This window comes from Thermobia domestica, chromosome 5 (assembly GCF_964235325.1).
Source record: "Thermobia domestica chromosome 5, izTheDome1.hap1.1, whole genome shotgun sequence".
NCBI classification, from domain to species: domain Eukaryota; kingdom Metazoa; phylum Arthropoda; class Insecta; order Zygentoma; family Lepismatidae; genus Thermobia; species Thermobia domestica.
This window is the reverse complement of record NC_137458.1, coordinates 146,600,798-146,616,098: the sequence shown is the minus strand read 5'-3', so window position 1 is coordinate 146,616,098 and position 15,301 is coordinate 146,600,798. Positions and strand designations below refer to the sequence as shown.

The 15,301-nt window shown below is 34.1% G+C and overlaps 1 protein-coding gene across 2 annotated transcripts in view; it reads left to right on the top strand.

The window, feature by feature from the left end:
• Positions 1-15,301, top strand: part of nompC (no mechanoreceptor potential C) — a 603,429-nt gene that overhangs the window by 554,354 nt on the left and 33,774 nt on the right. For both annotated transcript variants that reach the window (XM_081759152.1, XM_081759151.1), the window contains exons 15-16: positions 5,749-5,893; positions 14,655-14,854. In XM_081759152.1, coding sequence (XP_081615278.1) covers positions 5,749-5,893; positions 14,655-14,854 — 345 coding nt within the window. The remainder of the gene's footprint in view (positions 1-5,748; positions 5,894-14,654; positions 14,855-15,301) is intronic.

Here is a 15,301-nt window from a genome sequence, read left to right as displayed (position 1 = left end):
TAAAGGTTAAAACAAACCGCCTGAGTCCGAAGTTTCAACAGCTAACGAGTAGTATTTAGTGTGAATGGTTTTGGTTTCTAAGACGGAGAAGCACAATTAATGATGTTGATGCAACTTTGTGAGACAATTATAGATCTACCAAAGCCTTGGTTGGTTGATTGGAGTTTAGTGTACCTTTTCAGCGCCGAGGCTGTATGAAACATTGATTTACAGTTTAAGATATAATCTAAACCACCGTAATGGGTTCAAATTTTTATACTCTCTCATCGGGAACCCCATTCACGAAAGACGCGCCATGCTAGAAACTAGATCAGCAGAAGGGGAGACTAGCTAGTAAACCCTGCTTTGGAAGTCTGAAATAGCTGTCATGGGACGCGATGTTCTAACTGTACACCACTTAACTAATAACTAATTTTCATGTTTAGAACCTATCAGTATGAGCTATAGGGCTGAAATTTAAATTACATGCACTGTAACATTTTTCAGCAAAATTCCAAATAACTACCTGGTAAGTGTGATGGCATTCCATAGTTGTAAGTTACAAAGTAAAGGAAATGTGGCAAAGGAACAATAATAAAGTTGGTATTATTGTATGTACGTAAATATATACCTTGTGTTACTTGTTGCTATTAAATTAAAAACGTTTGAATGAAAATATATTTGACAATAATTTCTCGTAATTTTACTTAGGAGTTTATACGCTAACGATGTAGCCACACTGGAATACAACTTCTTATGAAATCAGCGAAGTCAAACAGTGCCGAATGTGGTAAGAGAAAACATGAGTGACCATTCATAATTATCAGATGGTGTTGGGATTTCGGGGTCTACCCAACGTCGTGAGATCAATTGGGGAGCTACCGGTACTTAACAAGGGAATCCAATATTATTAACGAGGGGAGCCGACAACACATTATCCCAAAGCCATGATTATCACAAGCTGTCTGGTAGGCCCTGGCCTTCCAAGGGTTGTTGCGCCAGGAGTTCTGTTTAAACTTAGTATTTCAGTTTAACATGCAGAGTCTAGCAAAGAATTGAAACATGCCGTTATAACTTAATCTGATCACTACAGTTTCCTTTATGTATGTGTAAAGTATCTTGCATACTGTTATATAATAAAACTTCCAGTAGCATAAACATGGTATCATTAAGTAAATGTATACACTTGATAGAAAGGATATTTCCCTTAAGTCACTACCCTGCAAGGTTAAAATGTAAAGAAACGCAACATACAATATGCTGAAACCTGATATTACGGATTACATTTCCTAATAGTACACAGAAGCATAGAAGAAGATGGTTTACTCTAATATTTGCAAGAAAAGAGAAAATCGATAATAAGGAAGAGGGGTAACATAAAAAAAATCCACAAGCAACCAGAAGATAAGACAGAGGCGGAAGGGAAGAGGGTCTTTTCTCCAGTCAACGCTTAAGAGCATCCGGCGAGAGATTATTAGCTGTTCGGATCATTAACCAGGCCACCAGCGTTTTAGGAAATGGTGAAGGGAAAAAGAAAAAGTAGTAGCTGTTTGCAACTCGTGTTGCCTGTTTTGAGACGAATTGATCGATCGTTCATCTTCAAGGTTTCCTCTTTGCTTAAAGCATATTATGGCTTGATATTTGAGATCATAGCTTTTTTTTTTTTACCGAATTTTTAAATTACTTCCGTTTTCTGTTTTTCATTTACAAAATGAGGCTATAAAGTAAATGATTCTCAACCTGGGATCATGAACTTACTATACTGAGAAGGTGCCTTAGAAGGGCCCTAATACGTTTGTTATAATAAAAGTAATCTTGATGTTACATGTTTGAAAAGCTAACCATAAGAGTAACAGGCACATCTTCTTCGCTTTTATGAAGTCGGAGGAAACAACGATTACAAATGCAGGTCTAGAGACACCGATTCCCAGTTGTTAAGCCTTGAAACTTGTATGCATTACGATGGTTCGGATTGCACTTCAAACTCTTGATCCATAATTCATATAACTTGTGTACGTCTATTCTAAACTGAACTGTTTAGCTCTTTCGTGGCTAAGCGGTTAGTGTACTCGTCTTCGGCGTGGGAGACCCGGGTTCGATTTCCCGCCGAGATCTTTTGTGGTTCTCGTCTCATATAGCCTCGCTGCTGAACGGGACGTTAAACTCAATATCAATTCTAAAGAAAAATATAAATATCCATTACTTTGTACGTACTAATGCACTTTGTAAGAACTAAGATATTGCTTTATAAAAGTCCAATATTATCTCTTATTTTATTTTATTTATTTCATTTTGTAGTGTTCTGAAAAATATAAAAATATATTAAAATTAAAAAAAATACCTTAGAACACCTTATGATTGAACTCGGAAGTCATTTTGCTTAAAAAAACTAACTTACATAAATTCTAAAGAATGTAAAGTTGCTTACGTTTTTCATATTTTACAGTAAGATTGATTGAAACATGTCCAAGGATGAGATACTCGTAGTTCATTTATCGAATTTCAATATTAGAAAACAACATTGTCAATAATATATGTAGAATTATAGGGGAATCAAACTGGTGAAACTAAATAGTTACACAATCGAAACTTTACAATAATTCTAAGCTAGCGAAAATACTATATACAATAAATATTTTTTTTCTAGGGAACAAGCATTAATACGCGTATTTGGCCCCCCTAGAAATTTTTTCTAATTCTTGGGACCCTCTTTCCACCTTTCTCTTACTCTTTATGCCTCCCCCCCAGAGCCTGTGGGCCCTGCCGCACGGCAAGATCTGCGGGTCCGTTAGTTATGCCCCTGGGCCCATTCCATACATGACAAATTAATTAAGGGGACAATATTGACAAATCTCAAAGCCATACGAATATTTTTTCTAGTGGCCCTAATAGTAGACATTTTTACTGAAATGGGCCCACGACTCATTTTTGTTTTATTTACCTTTTGTGTGTTGTTTTGTTTATGAATGTAGTGAATCTGTTTGATGCTTCATTTATAATTTCATGTTCATATTGTATATGGAGTAAGAAAATTTTGTCTTAAAATGGGCCCCTCCTCGAACTGCTGGGAGCTTCCCTGGGGGGCAGTTGCCTCCTGCCCTCACAAGTTACGGCCCTGGAAAATATTATATATAATAAATAATTTTGATGGCTTAGATGAGTGAGACATGTCGTTGGTCGCATGCTAATTATACCGAGCGCCTAGGAGTCCTAACAGGGACCTATACAATTGAAAACCGAACGAAAAGATAGGAGAATTGTATGAAGAAAATACTAAGTTGGCTCGGCACGACATAGGATGAAATGGAGATTTTCTTTTCTTTTTTCTTTTTGTTGCTGCAATAAATCTTCTTGTTCCTGAAGCTATAGCGCGAGTTAATTATATATTACAAATCGCACATTTAGATCTACGTCAGTGGGAGATACATAAATATTGTATTAAAAAACATTGACCGCTGCTGCCATAGGTTGCACTTAATTTCAAAGAAAAAAGTCTTTAAAGTGTTAAAATAATATTTGAATAAAAATAAACCTTTGCTCTTCAGCAAGAAGACAATATTGATGCATCTCTCTAAAATTAATATTTAAAAAAAAAAACTGAAAGAAAGTGGTTTATGGTTACTAGTTGCATGAGTGCTGCAGCTACATCTAATAACATTGAGCACATGAAGTTTCTACTTCTTCCATGCGCGCCGACTACGTGGGTGGCCCAGAGCTCTAGCATCCACACAAATAATCTTGTGGGTGCGCTGCACTCACAAGATTTTTAGTTTGGACCCGGGATTGAACCCGTTTCTCTTGCGTTTAAGTCAGCCGTGTTACAGACTGAACTAGGGCAGTCCCATCTTTTCCTTATAGTACCGGTATATTTTACTTTATCACAGTACAGCCCTTTATGATAGTGTTCATAAAATTATTTTAACTAAAAATAAATCAATCAAATATCGAGACTTCCCTGAAAACATATAGGATAACACGGACCGCCATTGACATGCACCCACATAAGTTTTGGAAAGTTGGCGTCGTTGCTTCTTACCATTGAAGAGCACTTTTACACCTGTTTCGCTCGTATATTGTCATATTGTCGACAAGCAGTTACAGTCATTCGATAACTATCAACACTATTTCCATAATAGTTACAAAGTTAGGATCGCTTAATTCAATTTTTTTCTTTATCCGTTGTGGTCAAGTGATGGAGAAGTCGGAAGAAAGAAAAGAACAAGTTATCCACATGCTTCGCAAGATCAAACACGTCTGAACATGGTTGTGATGTATACAATTGAATAAGAATTTTTACCATTTTAGAAGGAGTGTTTAAAATTTCCCTCCTACAAAGAATTAAGTACCATGCATTGTCATTTTATTTTATTGAAAGTATTCCTGGAGAATGTGGTAGTGCTTTTTTTTCAATTGCGTACGCCATATTTCGTTCGATTAGTGTTTAATAAGATCGGTGTAGAGGTTTTGTATGAAAATGTACAGCAGTAATTGGTTCATTATGTTTGAAAGTGATTAGTAACTGAGTATTATAGCAATAGAAGAATAAATGTAAATCTTTAGTTTATAAACATGAAAACAGAGAAGATATTTTCCTGTCCATATTTTAAAAGTGTTGAGTATTACTCAGTAATTGCCCCAGCATATGTGGCACATGTCTTTGACATCGCAATTTTACAAGCCATAAACTAGCACTGTGTGGAATATTTAAGATAGGTACCAGCAAAGACAAACAGGAGTAGGTATATCAGGAGTTTACTATAAATTTTCAAAAATATATAAGTAATGACTTCATTCATTTTTATCACTCAAACAACTTGGGGGCTAGGCACCCCGGCCCTGGATACCTCTGGGTACTAGGTCCAATAAAGATGAAATAAGTAAATAAATTACAAATATAAAACATTAGGTTTTAAACAATTAAAAATTGTAGACAACCAATGTACGGTACAAAACAAGATTTATTTTCACCATTCTGAAGTTTACCTTTATTGTGTCTTTATTTCAGAAAATAATTTACTCAAATTGTAAATATATATATATATATATATATATATATATATATATATATATATATATATATATATATATATATATATATATATATATGGCGCGTTCAGTGCAAAAGGGAATCAAATCTCTCTCTCTTTTTTTTTCTTCATTTTGGACATATCTCGTATTTAAGACCTCTATCTCAAACTCATTTTAGAGCTTGAAAGATTCATGTCCAGATATTGTAAAGAATTCCTTATGACAATAGATGTTATCGTTTGTATGTTTTTAAGCGTACCGCATAAATTTTATGCCTCTTTTTCTAGCAAGTTTGGTAATTTGGCTGGATTTATTTGTGCTCTGCAAGCTCAATATTAACTTCTTCTTCTCAAACAAAGTATAATTTATTTTTGATTGATCAATTTGATTTGTATTTACGATTTTCTTCAGCAACGAAACTATGTAGTTCTGCAGAAACTGTATACCTGCAGTTTAAATCAGGATATGAGCCACTGTAATGAGTTCAATACTATTTCACCGATCGAAGAAGAGGCACCATAAAAGACGACCTCTAACCACTAAACTATGTACAACTACAAACCAAGAAAGGTGGAACTATTTTCACAATATGCTATTTTTTTTCTTTGAGCCACTTAATAATAACGATATCGCATGTTATTTTAACAGTTTTTTGAAATATTGCAAAATTATATTAACTAAGTAAACTGAAATCTACTTAATAATCCACAAGAAAAATGAAATCATTACTATATTTTACAGGCTGGATTTACAGCTGTCCATTTAGCGGCCCAAAATGGTCACGGAACTGTTCTGGACGTTTTACGTACCTCGCAATCTCTTCGCATTACCAGCAAAAAGCTCGGAGTTACGGCTCTCCATGTTGCAGCATATTTTGGACAAGCAGGTAAACATTATTTTTTTAAAAAAAATTATTTTGAGAATTCATTTCGTCTTTGAGGTTACATAATTGTTAATAAGAAATAAAAATGCGATATTTGATTTAAATATCTATCTACGTATCGACTATAAAAGTGTGATCCCATGACGCACTCACTTTTCAGTAGAATTCTGAAATTTCGTGTGTAAGTTCTTCTCAAACATTAACTGTGAATGAAACAGGATTGGCTAAGGCAATAAAGGAGAGTTAAAAATTTTTCTCTCTCTTCATGCTGAAAATATTTTATTTCCCGATCTCCTAAAGATTTACTAGTCAATTTGCCTAATTTTCATTTCATCTAATACTTTATCAGTTGTCATTCACATGTAAAAGTTAAACCTGCCATTATAGGCAAAATGCCAGTTCGTATTTGATCTAATTCTCAGTACGCCTAATGATCTTATCAGGGAGGGAACACTTCCTACTTACGTGATTAGTGAATGACTTGTCAAAAAGGTACCGATCAAAACTGTGAATGAAAAAGGATTGGCTAAGGCAATAAAGGAGAGTTAAAAAATTTTCTCTCTCTTCATGCTAAAAGTATTTTATTTCCCGATCTCCTAAAGATTTACTAGTCAATTTGCCTAATTTTCATTTCATCTAATACTTTATCAGTTGCCATTCACATGTAAAAGTTAAACCTGCCATTTTAGGCAAAATGCCAGTTCGTATTTGATCTACACGTGTAATTCTCAGTACGCCTAATGATCTTATCAGGGAGGGAACACTTCCTACTTACGTGATTAGTGAATGACTTGTCAAAAAGGTACCGATCAAAACTGTGAATGAAAAAGGATTGGCTAAGGCAATAAAGGAGAGTTAAAAATTTTTCTCTCTCTTCATGCTGAAAATATTTTATTTCCCGATCTCCTAATGATTTACTAGTCAATTTGCCTAATTTTCATTTCATCTAATACTTTATCAGTTGTCATTCACATGTAAAAGTTAAACTTGCCATTTTAGGCAAAATGCCAGTTCGTATTTGATCTACACGTGTAATTCTCAGTACGCCTAATGATCTTATCAGGGAGGGAACACTTCCTACTTACGTGATTAGTGAATGACTTGTCAAAAAGGTACCGATCAAAACTGTGAATGAAAAAGGATTGGCTAAGGCAATAAAGGAGAGTTAAAAAATTTTCTCTCTCTTCATGCTGAAAATATTTTATTTCCCGATCTCCTAATGATTTACTAGTCAATTTGCCTAATTTTCATTTCATCTAATACTTTATCAGTTGTCATTCACATGTAAAAGTTAAACTTGCCATTTTAGGCAAAATGCCAGTTCGTATTTGATCTACACGTGTAATTCTCAGTACGCCTAATGATCTTATCAGGGAGGGAACACTTCCTACTTACGTGATTAGTGAATGACTTGTCAAAAAGGTACCGATCAAAACTGTGAGTGAAAAAGGATTGGCTAAGGCAATAAAGGAGAGTTAAAAATTTTTCTCTCTCTTTATGCTGAAAATATTTTATTTCCCGATCTCCTAAAGATTTACTAGTCAATTTGCCTAATTTTCATTTCATCTAATACTTTATCAGTTGTCATTCACATGTAAAAGTTAAACCTGCCATTTTAGGCAAAATGCCAGTTCGTATTTGATCTACACGTGTAATTCTCAGTACGCCTAATGATCTTATCAGGGAGGGAACACTTCCTACTTACGTGATTAGTGAATGACTTGTCAAAAAGGTACCGATCAAAACTGTGAATGAAAAAGGATTGGCTAAGGCAATAAAGGAGAGTTAAAAATTTTTCTCTCTCTTCATGCTGAAAATATTTTATTTCCCGATCTCCTAAAGATTTACTAGTCAATTTGCCTAATTTTCATTTCATCTAATACTTTATCAGATGTCATTCACATATAAAAATTAAACCTAACATTCTAGGCAAAATGCCAGTTCGTATTTGATCTAATTCTCATTACGCCTAATGATCTTATCAGGGAGGGAACACTTGCTATTTACGTGATTAGTGAATGACTTGTCAAAAAAATACCGATCAAAACTATTAACTAGTTCATATAACCTCGTTTGTTTCAAATAACTTCAACGTATGTTATTTCAAATATACACGAAATCACATACATTTAAAATTCACTATAATATATAATTAATCGATAATAATCTATCATCATAAACAAATTTAAACAAAACGTTCGTAAACTGTTTTGCGTTCATAAACAAATATCAGCAAATATCAGCAATTAAATGGATTAAATTTGTTAATGAAAGAGTTTATTTTATTACTCTTAAGAGTCGGTGGCAATTCTTGCTAAATTTACATCACAGGCGCAGCCAGAACATTTTATATGGATGTACACAATTGTAATTACAGTCCACTTACGCTCTCACTATAACATTTTCCCGTGATTATTTTATTAGGTTTTAAGTATATCGATAATAATATGAATTGAAGAATTACAATAAATTGAAGAATTACATGTTATTTCAATGAATTGAAGAATTACATATAACAAAATTTTAAAATACATGACAAGTAAAGGAAGAAAAATAATCCAATCATTTTATTAGGTGTACACAGAACCACCTCGTAGGTTCACCTATGTTCACATAGATTATTTATTATAGTGACCCTCATGTTGAACACTCAGTTCTTCATAATTGATACACTTCCTCTTGTCCTTAATTCAAATCTTCAGTATTATTACATAACAGCTGTGAATACGTTAAAAGTGTACCTTAATGCTCTGAAGTCGGTGAAGCCCATCTATATCGATGAGCCATATTTATCGATTAAATCCTATCTAATTACTAAATTGCTTACTTTTGTATTTCAATGAATTTGGTATTGCTGTAACTTAAAACAGTGAGAGATAAAGTCACCAGGAGAGATATTTCTCTACTTGGTTATGAGAAATAAATAAAAATCTACTAACAAGTTACTAGTGCATGTGTTACACTTTCTTCCTTATTAGGGATTTTTCGGTAAGGAATTCAATATTTTTCTTAAATAATAATAATAATGGTGTTGGGTTATTGGATAAAGACGTATTATACTAAAGTATTGAAAACAGTTTGGATGGATATAGAACAGGTTATGTAGTGTTGGCGTACAAAAGATAAATCAAGGAAAAATGGAACGTTTAAGACAGGATGTTAAGAAGAATGTTATACATGTGAAGTACGTATGTTTTTCATTAAGAGAATGCTCTGCTCACCACCTTCTTAAATGGATATATCAATAGGCTATGTAATAATATATTGCACGTAGAAAAGAATTCCAAGAACAAAAGAACAGAGTTGTGTAGAAGTACTCAGCGTACTTTAGAGAAATGACCAGTTTGAACTTTCGTACAACTTGAGTCCCACCTACCACTACGGACAGTATGCTTAAAGGAACTGTTTCTGCTTATGTATTTTTTTTTAATCGAGAGGAAAATTCTGTGAAATATCCAGTGTCAGAGGGAAGGTCATTAAAATGCCACGAAAACCATCTGGCGTTGACTTGTTGCGTTAAATCTGTAATATAAAAGCCATCCCTGTTAGCAGAGTATTGGTTTACCCTTTCCTTCCTTGTCGAGGTCAGATCGACAGGAGGTTTTTATTTCCAGACCTCGAGAGCTCTCCATACAAATAGCCGCTGTTTGTCCAAGTAATTTAGTTTTCGCCCTCCAATCTCCACGTGAGGCTAATAGGCAATCAACACGTCAGAGAGCGCGGCTATTGTTCCATCCGTCCTTGTCAATACGCAATTAACCATGCAATTCGTGGTGGACACTACCATTCCTTTCTCAAGTATAGGCAGACCACAGATTGTTTCATTGTGAAAAGTATATTTTTTCTAACGTGAGTGCTTTTCATATCCTTATATTAGCATAAGTAATTGAAAACTTAGTTGCAGTTGGGCTCCAAACTGTGTTATGCATCATAATTGAAAGTCTTAGAGAAGTTTCCTTCCATTTGCTTGCTTATCTGTTGATTAATATCAGAGTAAAAACGATGTGATATGACGAGAAATAATGTGGATTCGGTGTACCAATAATAAGATTGACTTTTGAAATCTCAAGCATTTAAACCGCATGTGGTATAGTTTACCATTTCCGGTTTCACGTTTTCAGTATTGGATTCTCATAACGCAAGAACAATAAGATATATCTGTTCAGCATCCCAATAATAGGTTCAATTCCTCTATTGAAACCGAGAGTAGTACGAGTAAATTTGCCTAGTTACTTCTTCTTTCGCTGTTGTAACCCCAAGTCCATCCCAGTTTCAGAATGTGAAACGAAATTCGGTTGTATTTATTCACGACTCTTAAACAGCCGACCTGTGCATAGCATAGTGCATAATAGCATTGACGAGCAGTTTGACTGAAAATTGTATACACATAGATGGTATATAAAATTCAATCATAGAGGAACAAAACTAATGAATAGTACACTACCCAAATGAAAACCACGCTCCACAAATCTGAAATGTTCCACTCTGAATTTTCTTTTATGCGTAACTCGTTACGTAGCATTTTTTTAAACATTTATCCAAGGAAAAACTAATGAGCAGTTATTACCTTGATGAAAAACACACTTCATATGTTCTTAATACACTGCCTCAAATGTCCAATATATTCTTTGAATTCTCTTATACACACAATGTATTACATAGCCAATTTATAAGCATCCGAAGTAAATTTGATGAGGAGTACATTACATTACCAAAAAACATACTGCAGAGATCTACCATTATTCCTAACACACTTCTCAAATTTTGCATTCTTCTTTGAATTCTTATATCCATCCGAGGTAAAACTCAAATCCCTATATCTATCATTATTCTTATTACACCGCCTCAAACGTTCCGTTCTTCTTTCAATTCTCTTACATACGCAATACATTATATACCATGTTTTTATATCCATCCGAGGTAAAACTAACTAGCACCCGACCTGTGCATAGCATAGTGCATAATAGCATTGACAAACAGTTTGACTGAAAATTGTATACACATAGATGGTATATAAAATTCAATCATAGAGGAACAAAACTATGCATAGAGGAACAAAACGTTATTAAAAGCATTCTTTACATGTCTACCATTATTCATACCACTCTGCCTAAAATGTTCTATTTTTCTTCGAGCTATGTTTTACGCGGATACATTACGTAACATATTTTCATTTCCATCCGAGTAACTGATGAACAGTATATTACACTAATGGAAAACATTCTTCACATGTTTACAATTGTTGTTATTATACTGCGTCAAATCTTCCATTCTTCTTAGAATTTTCTTTTACACGCAATACGTACATTACACAGCATGTTGCTATATTCATCCAAAAGTTTTCTCAATGTTTTAGTATTTGTTTTGTTTAATCAATGACCCAACAGCATTATTCTTCTCTCAGTTTCGAAATTAAAACTACTATTTTAATATAATGAATAGAAATAATAAAATAAACGAAACAACCGTGTTTTCACAATTTGTTACAACGAATTTATTCATTTCATGCTAACAAATGTTAAAAAACATTTTATAAGGTCATAACTACAAAACACTTTAGGGGAAACAAAACAATTGGTAATTTGACTCATACATATCTCTTCACCACGTAAACAAATTAAACTTGATAATAGCCCTTTGTTCCGGCAATATATATATATATATATATATATATATATATATATATATATATATATATATATATACAAACAATAGTTAGTTGAAAACCCAATCTCTATCTCAACCCCTCAACCCAAACCCTAATATAAAATTGAAACGAAAATCCAACCTCTATCTCAAGTATGAAATGTTTCATTTACTTTTTTGAATTGCTTGATTATAATAGGCTATGTTGATTGCGATTAATTTTCAACTTCATATTGCTTATAGTTTTCTTTAAAGAAGCAGTGAAAAATTAAGGATGAAAATAAATGTTTACAAAAGGAAAAAAAATGAAATTGAATTTTTAAGTTTTACGTCCTACAATTATGCCGGTTAAGCTAAAGGAGACGCTGATGATGAAAAATGAATAAAATGGTGGAATGAAGAAAGTGGAGGAAACGGGAGAACCCCGAGAAAACCCATGAGCACTGTGTTTGTCCACCACAAAGTCCACACGGCGCGAGCTGGGATCGAACCAGGCACCGGAAGTGAACGCTCTACCACTGAGCCACCGCGCTGTTTACAAAAGGAAAAAGTAATTGTACGAAGACTAAAGAAACTGTGTCAAATGTATAACAGTGAGAAGGGAAAGAAAGTAGAGAATGTGACTAGTTTCATGTACCTTATTGGTGAAGTGAATATTTGAAATGTAAATTGGAAATACGAGTAATAACAAGAAGAGGAATGACTAAAAAAGATCTTTTGAAATAAAGAAAGAATACTTTAATAGTCATTATACATGATGTAACATAAATGCATGGCCAAAAGCAAAGGGGTGGTTGCGGACATCCAAATAAATAAAAATGTTCCTATAAACATGGGTCCGATGCCGCTTCGTTTCCGAGATACAGGGTGTTCAAATGTCGAGTCCCTCCAATAGCTTACTATGGGAAAGTGAGTGGAAGTGTTCAATATTACAGGAATAATACAATCAAGTGGAATTATGCATGTGCAAATACATTTACACTAACATAGAGAATGAAACTAGTCAACATTTGACGTTGTTGGGTTGTCAGTGTTGCCAATCTGGTACAAAGTGTTATGGTTTCAAATAGCACTACACGCCTTTATAAGAAGAAGAAAACTTTGTTACCCAATAGCATTACTTTGTGGCTTTTAACATTTAATTACTTTGTGGCTTCATACGTAAATTATACTCATGTACATTCATTTGTAACGACAAAATAACACTTTCATGCGAAAGTTGTGATCTATGAACCGTTGTTTAATATTCTGTGCCGTTAATTGACTTCACACTTGGATGCCTTGTCTTTCGCAAACGAAGCAGAATCTGTCCCATGTTCATAGGAACATTTTTACTTATTTGGATGTCCGCAATCACCTCGTCACTTTTGGCCATGCATTTATGTTACACCCTGTATAAATCATTGTGGAAATAAAATCATTAGTTTTATGTCTACACTTATGTCCTTTAGGCTAAAGGAGACGGATGATTATGGAAGAATTGGTGAAACAAGAATGTAGCAAGAAACGGGAAAATCCCGGGAAAAAACATGGATATGATGTTGTTCAGAGATGAGCAATTGCCTGAGCCACTGTATTCCCCAAAAGGAATTGTCGAAAACACCTATAAGAATGGAATATGATATTCTACGAGACAGAAACATGGACATTCTGCGAGAGATGAAAAAACAACTGGAAGCGTTCCAACTGTAAATGTAAAAAGGAAATTAGCTCGATGGGACAAAAATCCAATGGAAAAGTTTTACCTAAAGTTGAGGAAAGAAGAGAATATTGAAAATTGTGCAAAAGGAGAGGGAAAACAAATAATAGTAGTATTATTTGAGAAAGATTATTTTATTAGGAATATGGAGATATGGTAGAAAAACTGAAATGAAATCTTTGAGTTATACGTCCCATGGTTATGCCGGCTAGCCTAAAGGAGACGATGATGAGGAGAAATTAATGAAATGAAGGAATGAAGAAAGTGGGAGGAAACGGGAGAACCCCGTAGAAGCCTGTGTACACGGTGATTGTCCACCACAAAGGAGATATTTTAGAAAATAAGAGAAGAAGATTAAAATTAGTTGACGATGTTAAAAGTGCATTTCTCTTTTTTATGTCTTTGGAGCATTTGAGGTAAGGTGTTGAGAATTTGAAACTTTAAATATGCAAAACAATAATTATGTCTGTTGTGCTGTATGATAGCAAAATATAGTCACTTTGAAGGAAGAACTCAAATTGAAATTAATTTGTAAATACATATAAAATGGTAGGACAAATATTCAGACGCAAGAGGGACGGGAGTGGGGAATGGAGGAAAATTCTTCATGAGGAATTACGTAATTTACACCATTTACCTACTGGTTAGGGACATTTAAGTCTAAGAGGATCAAGTGGTCATGGCATGGAGCTAGAATGGAAGAAAGTATGAAGGCATTCAAAATTTTAACTGGAAACCGAATCGGAAAAAGACCATGAGGAAGACTTCGGCGCAGATGAGAGGACAATATTAAGATGAATCTCTCAGATATAGAAGTACAAAGTAAGAACTGGAGCTAGTTGGCTAAAGAAAAAAGTCAATGGAGAGCTTTTAGAATTCGACGTCAAATCCTCAGGTATCATACGCCATAGAGATTGCGTAAGTAAGTGAGTTATCGAGTCCAAGTCTCAAGTTAAAACTAAGAAATTAGGAGGATCGTTGTGCACAAAAGCTGCTAACTCCTAACTTGCTACTTGTATAAGTACCATGTCAATACTCGAATACTTCCGGTGATGAGATGAGCAACAACTGAACAAGAATACAAAACGATACAAGACATTCAACAAAAAGTTAATATCTAGATATAGCTGTTACGTTACAGTGATAGCATAGCCACATCATAAAGACAAAATTGAAAACGAAATCTTTAGTCTAAAACGTCCTATGTTTATGTCCTTACTACTAAAGAAAAATGTCGATTAATTAAAACGAATTAATTTTGGAAGAATTCATGAAATGAGAATGTGGTAGGAATTGGGGAAACTTTGAGAAAACCACGGATAAAACGATTACAAATTAAATTGACTTCATATACTTAATGTGTAAAACACCAGCTTTGTATGTGTAGTATGTGAAAACATTTTTGTTCCCTACTTTCAGATACGTGTCGTGAGTTGTTAGCAAATGTTCCTGGAGCTGTGAAATCCGAGCAACCCCAAGGAAATGGCCTCGCAGAGGAATTGGCTAATGAGAGTGGTCTAACGCCGCTTCATTTCGCTTCCTTTTCTGGAAACGAGAACGTTGTTCGTCTCCTGCTTAACTCTGCGGGAGTAATGGTAGAAGCCAAGACCAACGAAAACGTAAGTGTCTGTGCTGTTTAGTAATTCGATAGGTAAATAGGTAAAAACACTACTGTGTTCATAGTATTGCGTATATATATTCATTTCATACATACACACACACACATACATACAAGCATACACTATATTGTGATCTACCCTAAAGAAGAATCGAGGATGCAAATTAATTTTCTAGTTTTCGTGAAGATTTTTTAAAAAATTCCGAGATAAGTCATTGACACAATGACAGATAAGTAAAAATTGAACGGAAGAGAGTTGCTTTAACATTTTACAACATTCGCATTTTCAAGTCATCGGCTGTTCATTTCATACTTGTTACGTTAGCAGATTTTATGAAATCCAGGCCAGCAGCGTACTTTTTTAATGTAATCTTTTTTAATGTAATCGTAGAATACATTTTCTAGAGTTTTTAATATAATATCTCATTCTCCAGAATGGATAAACATT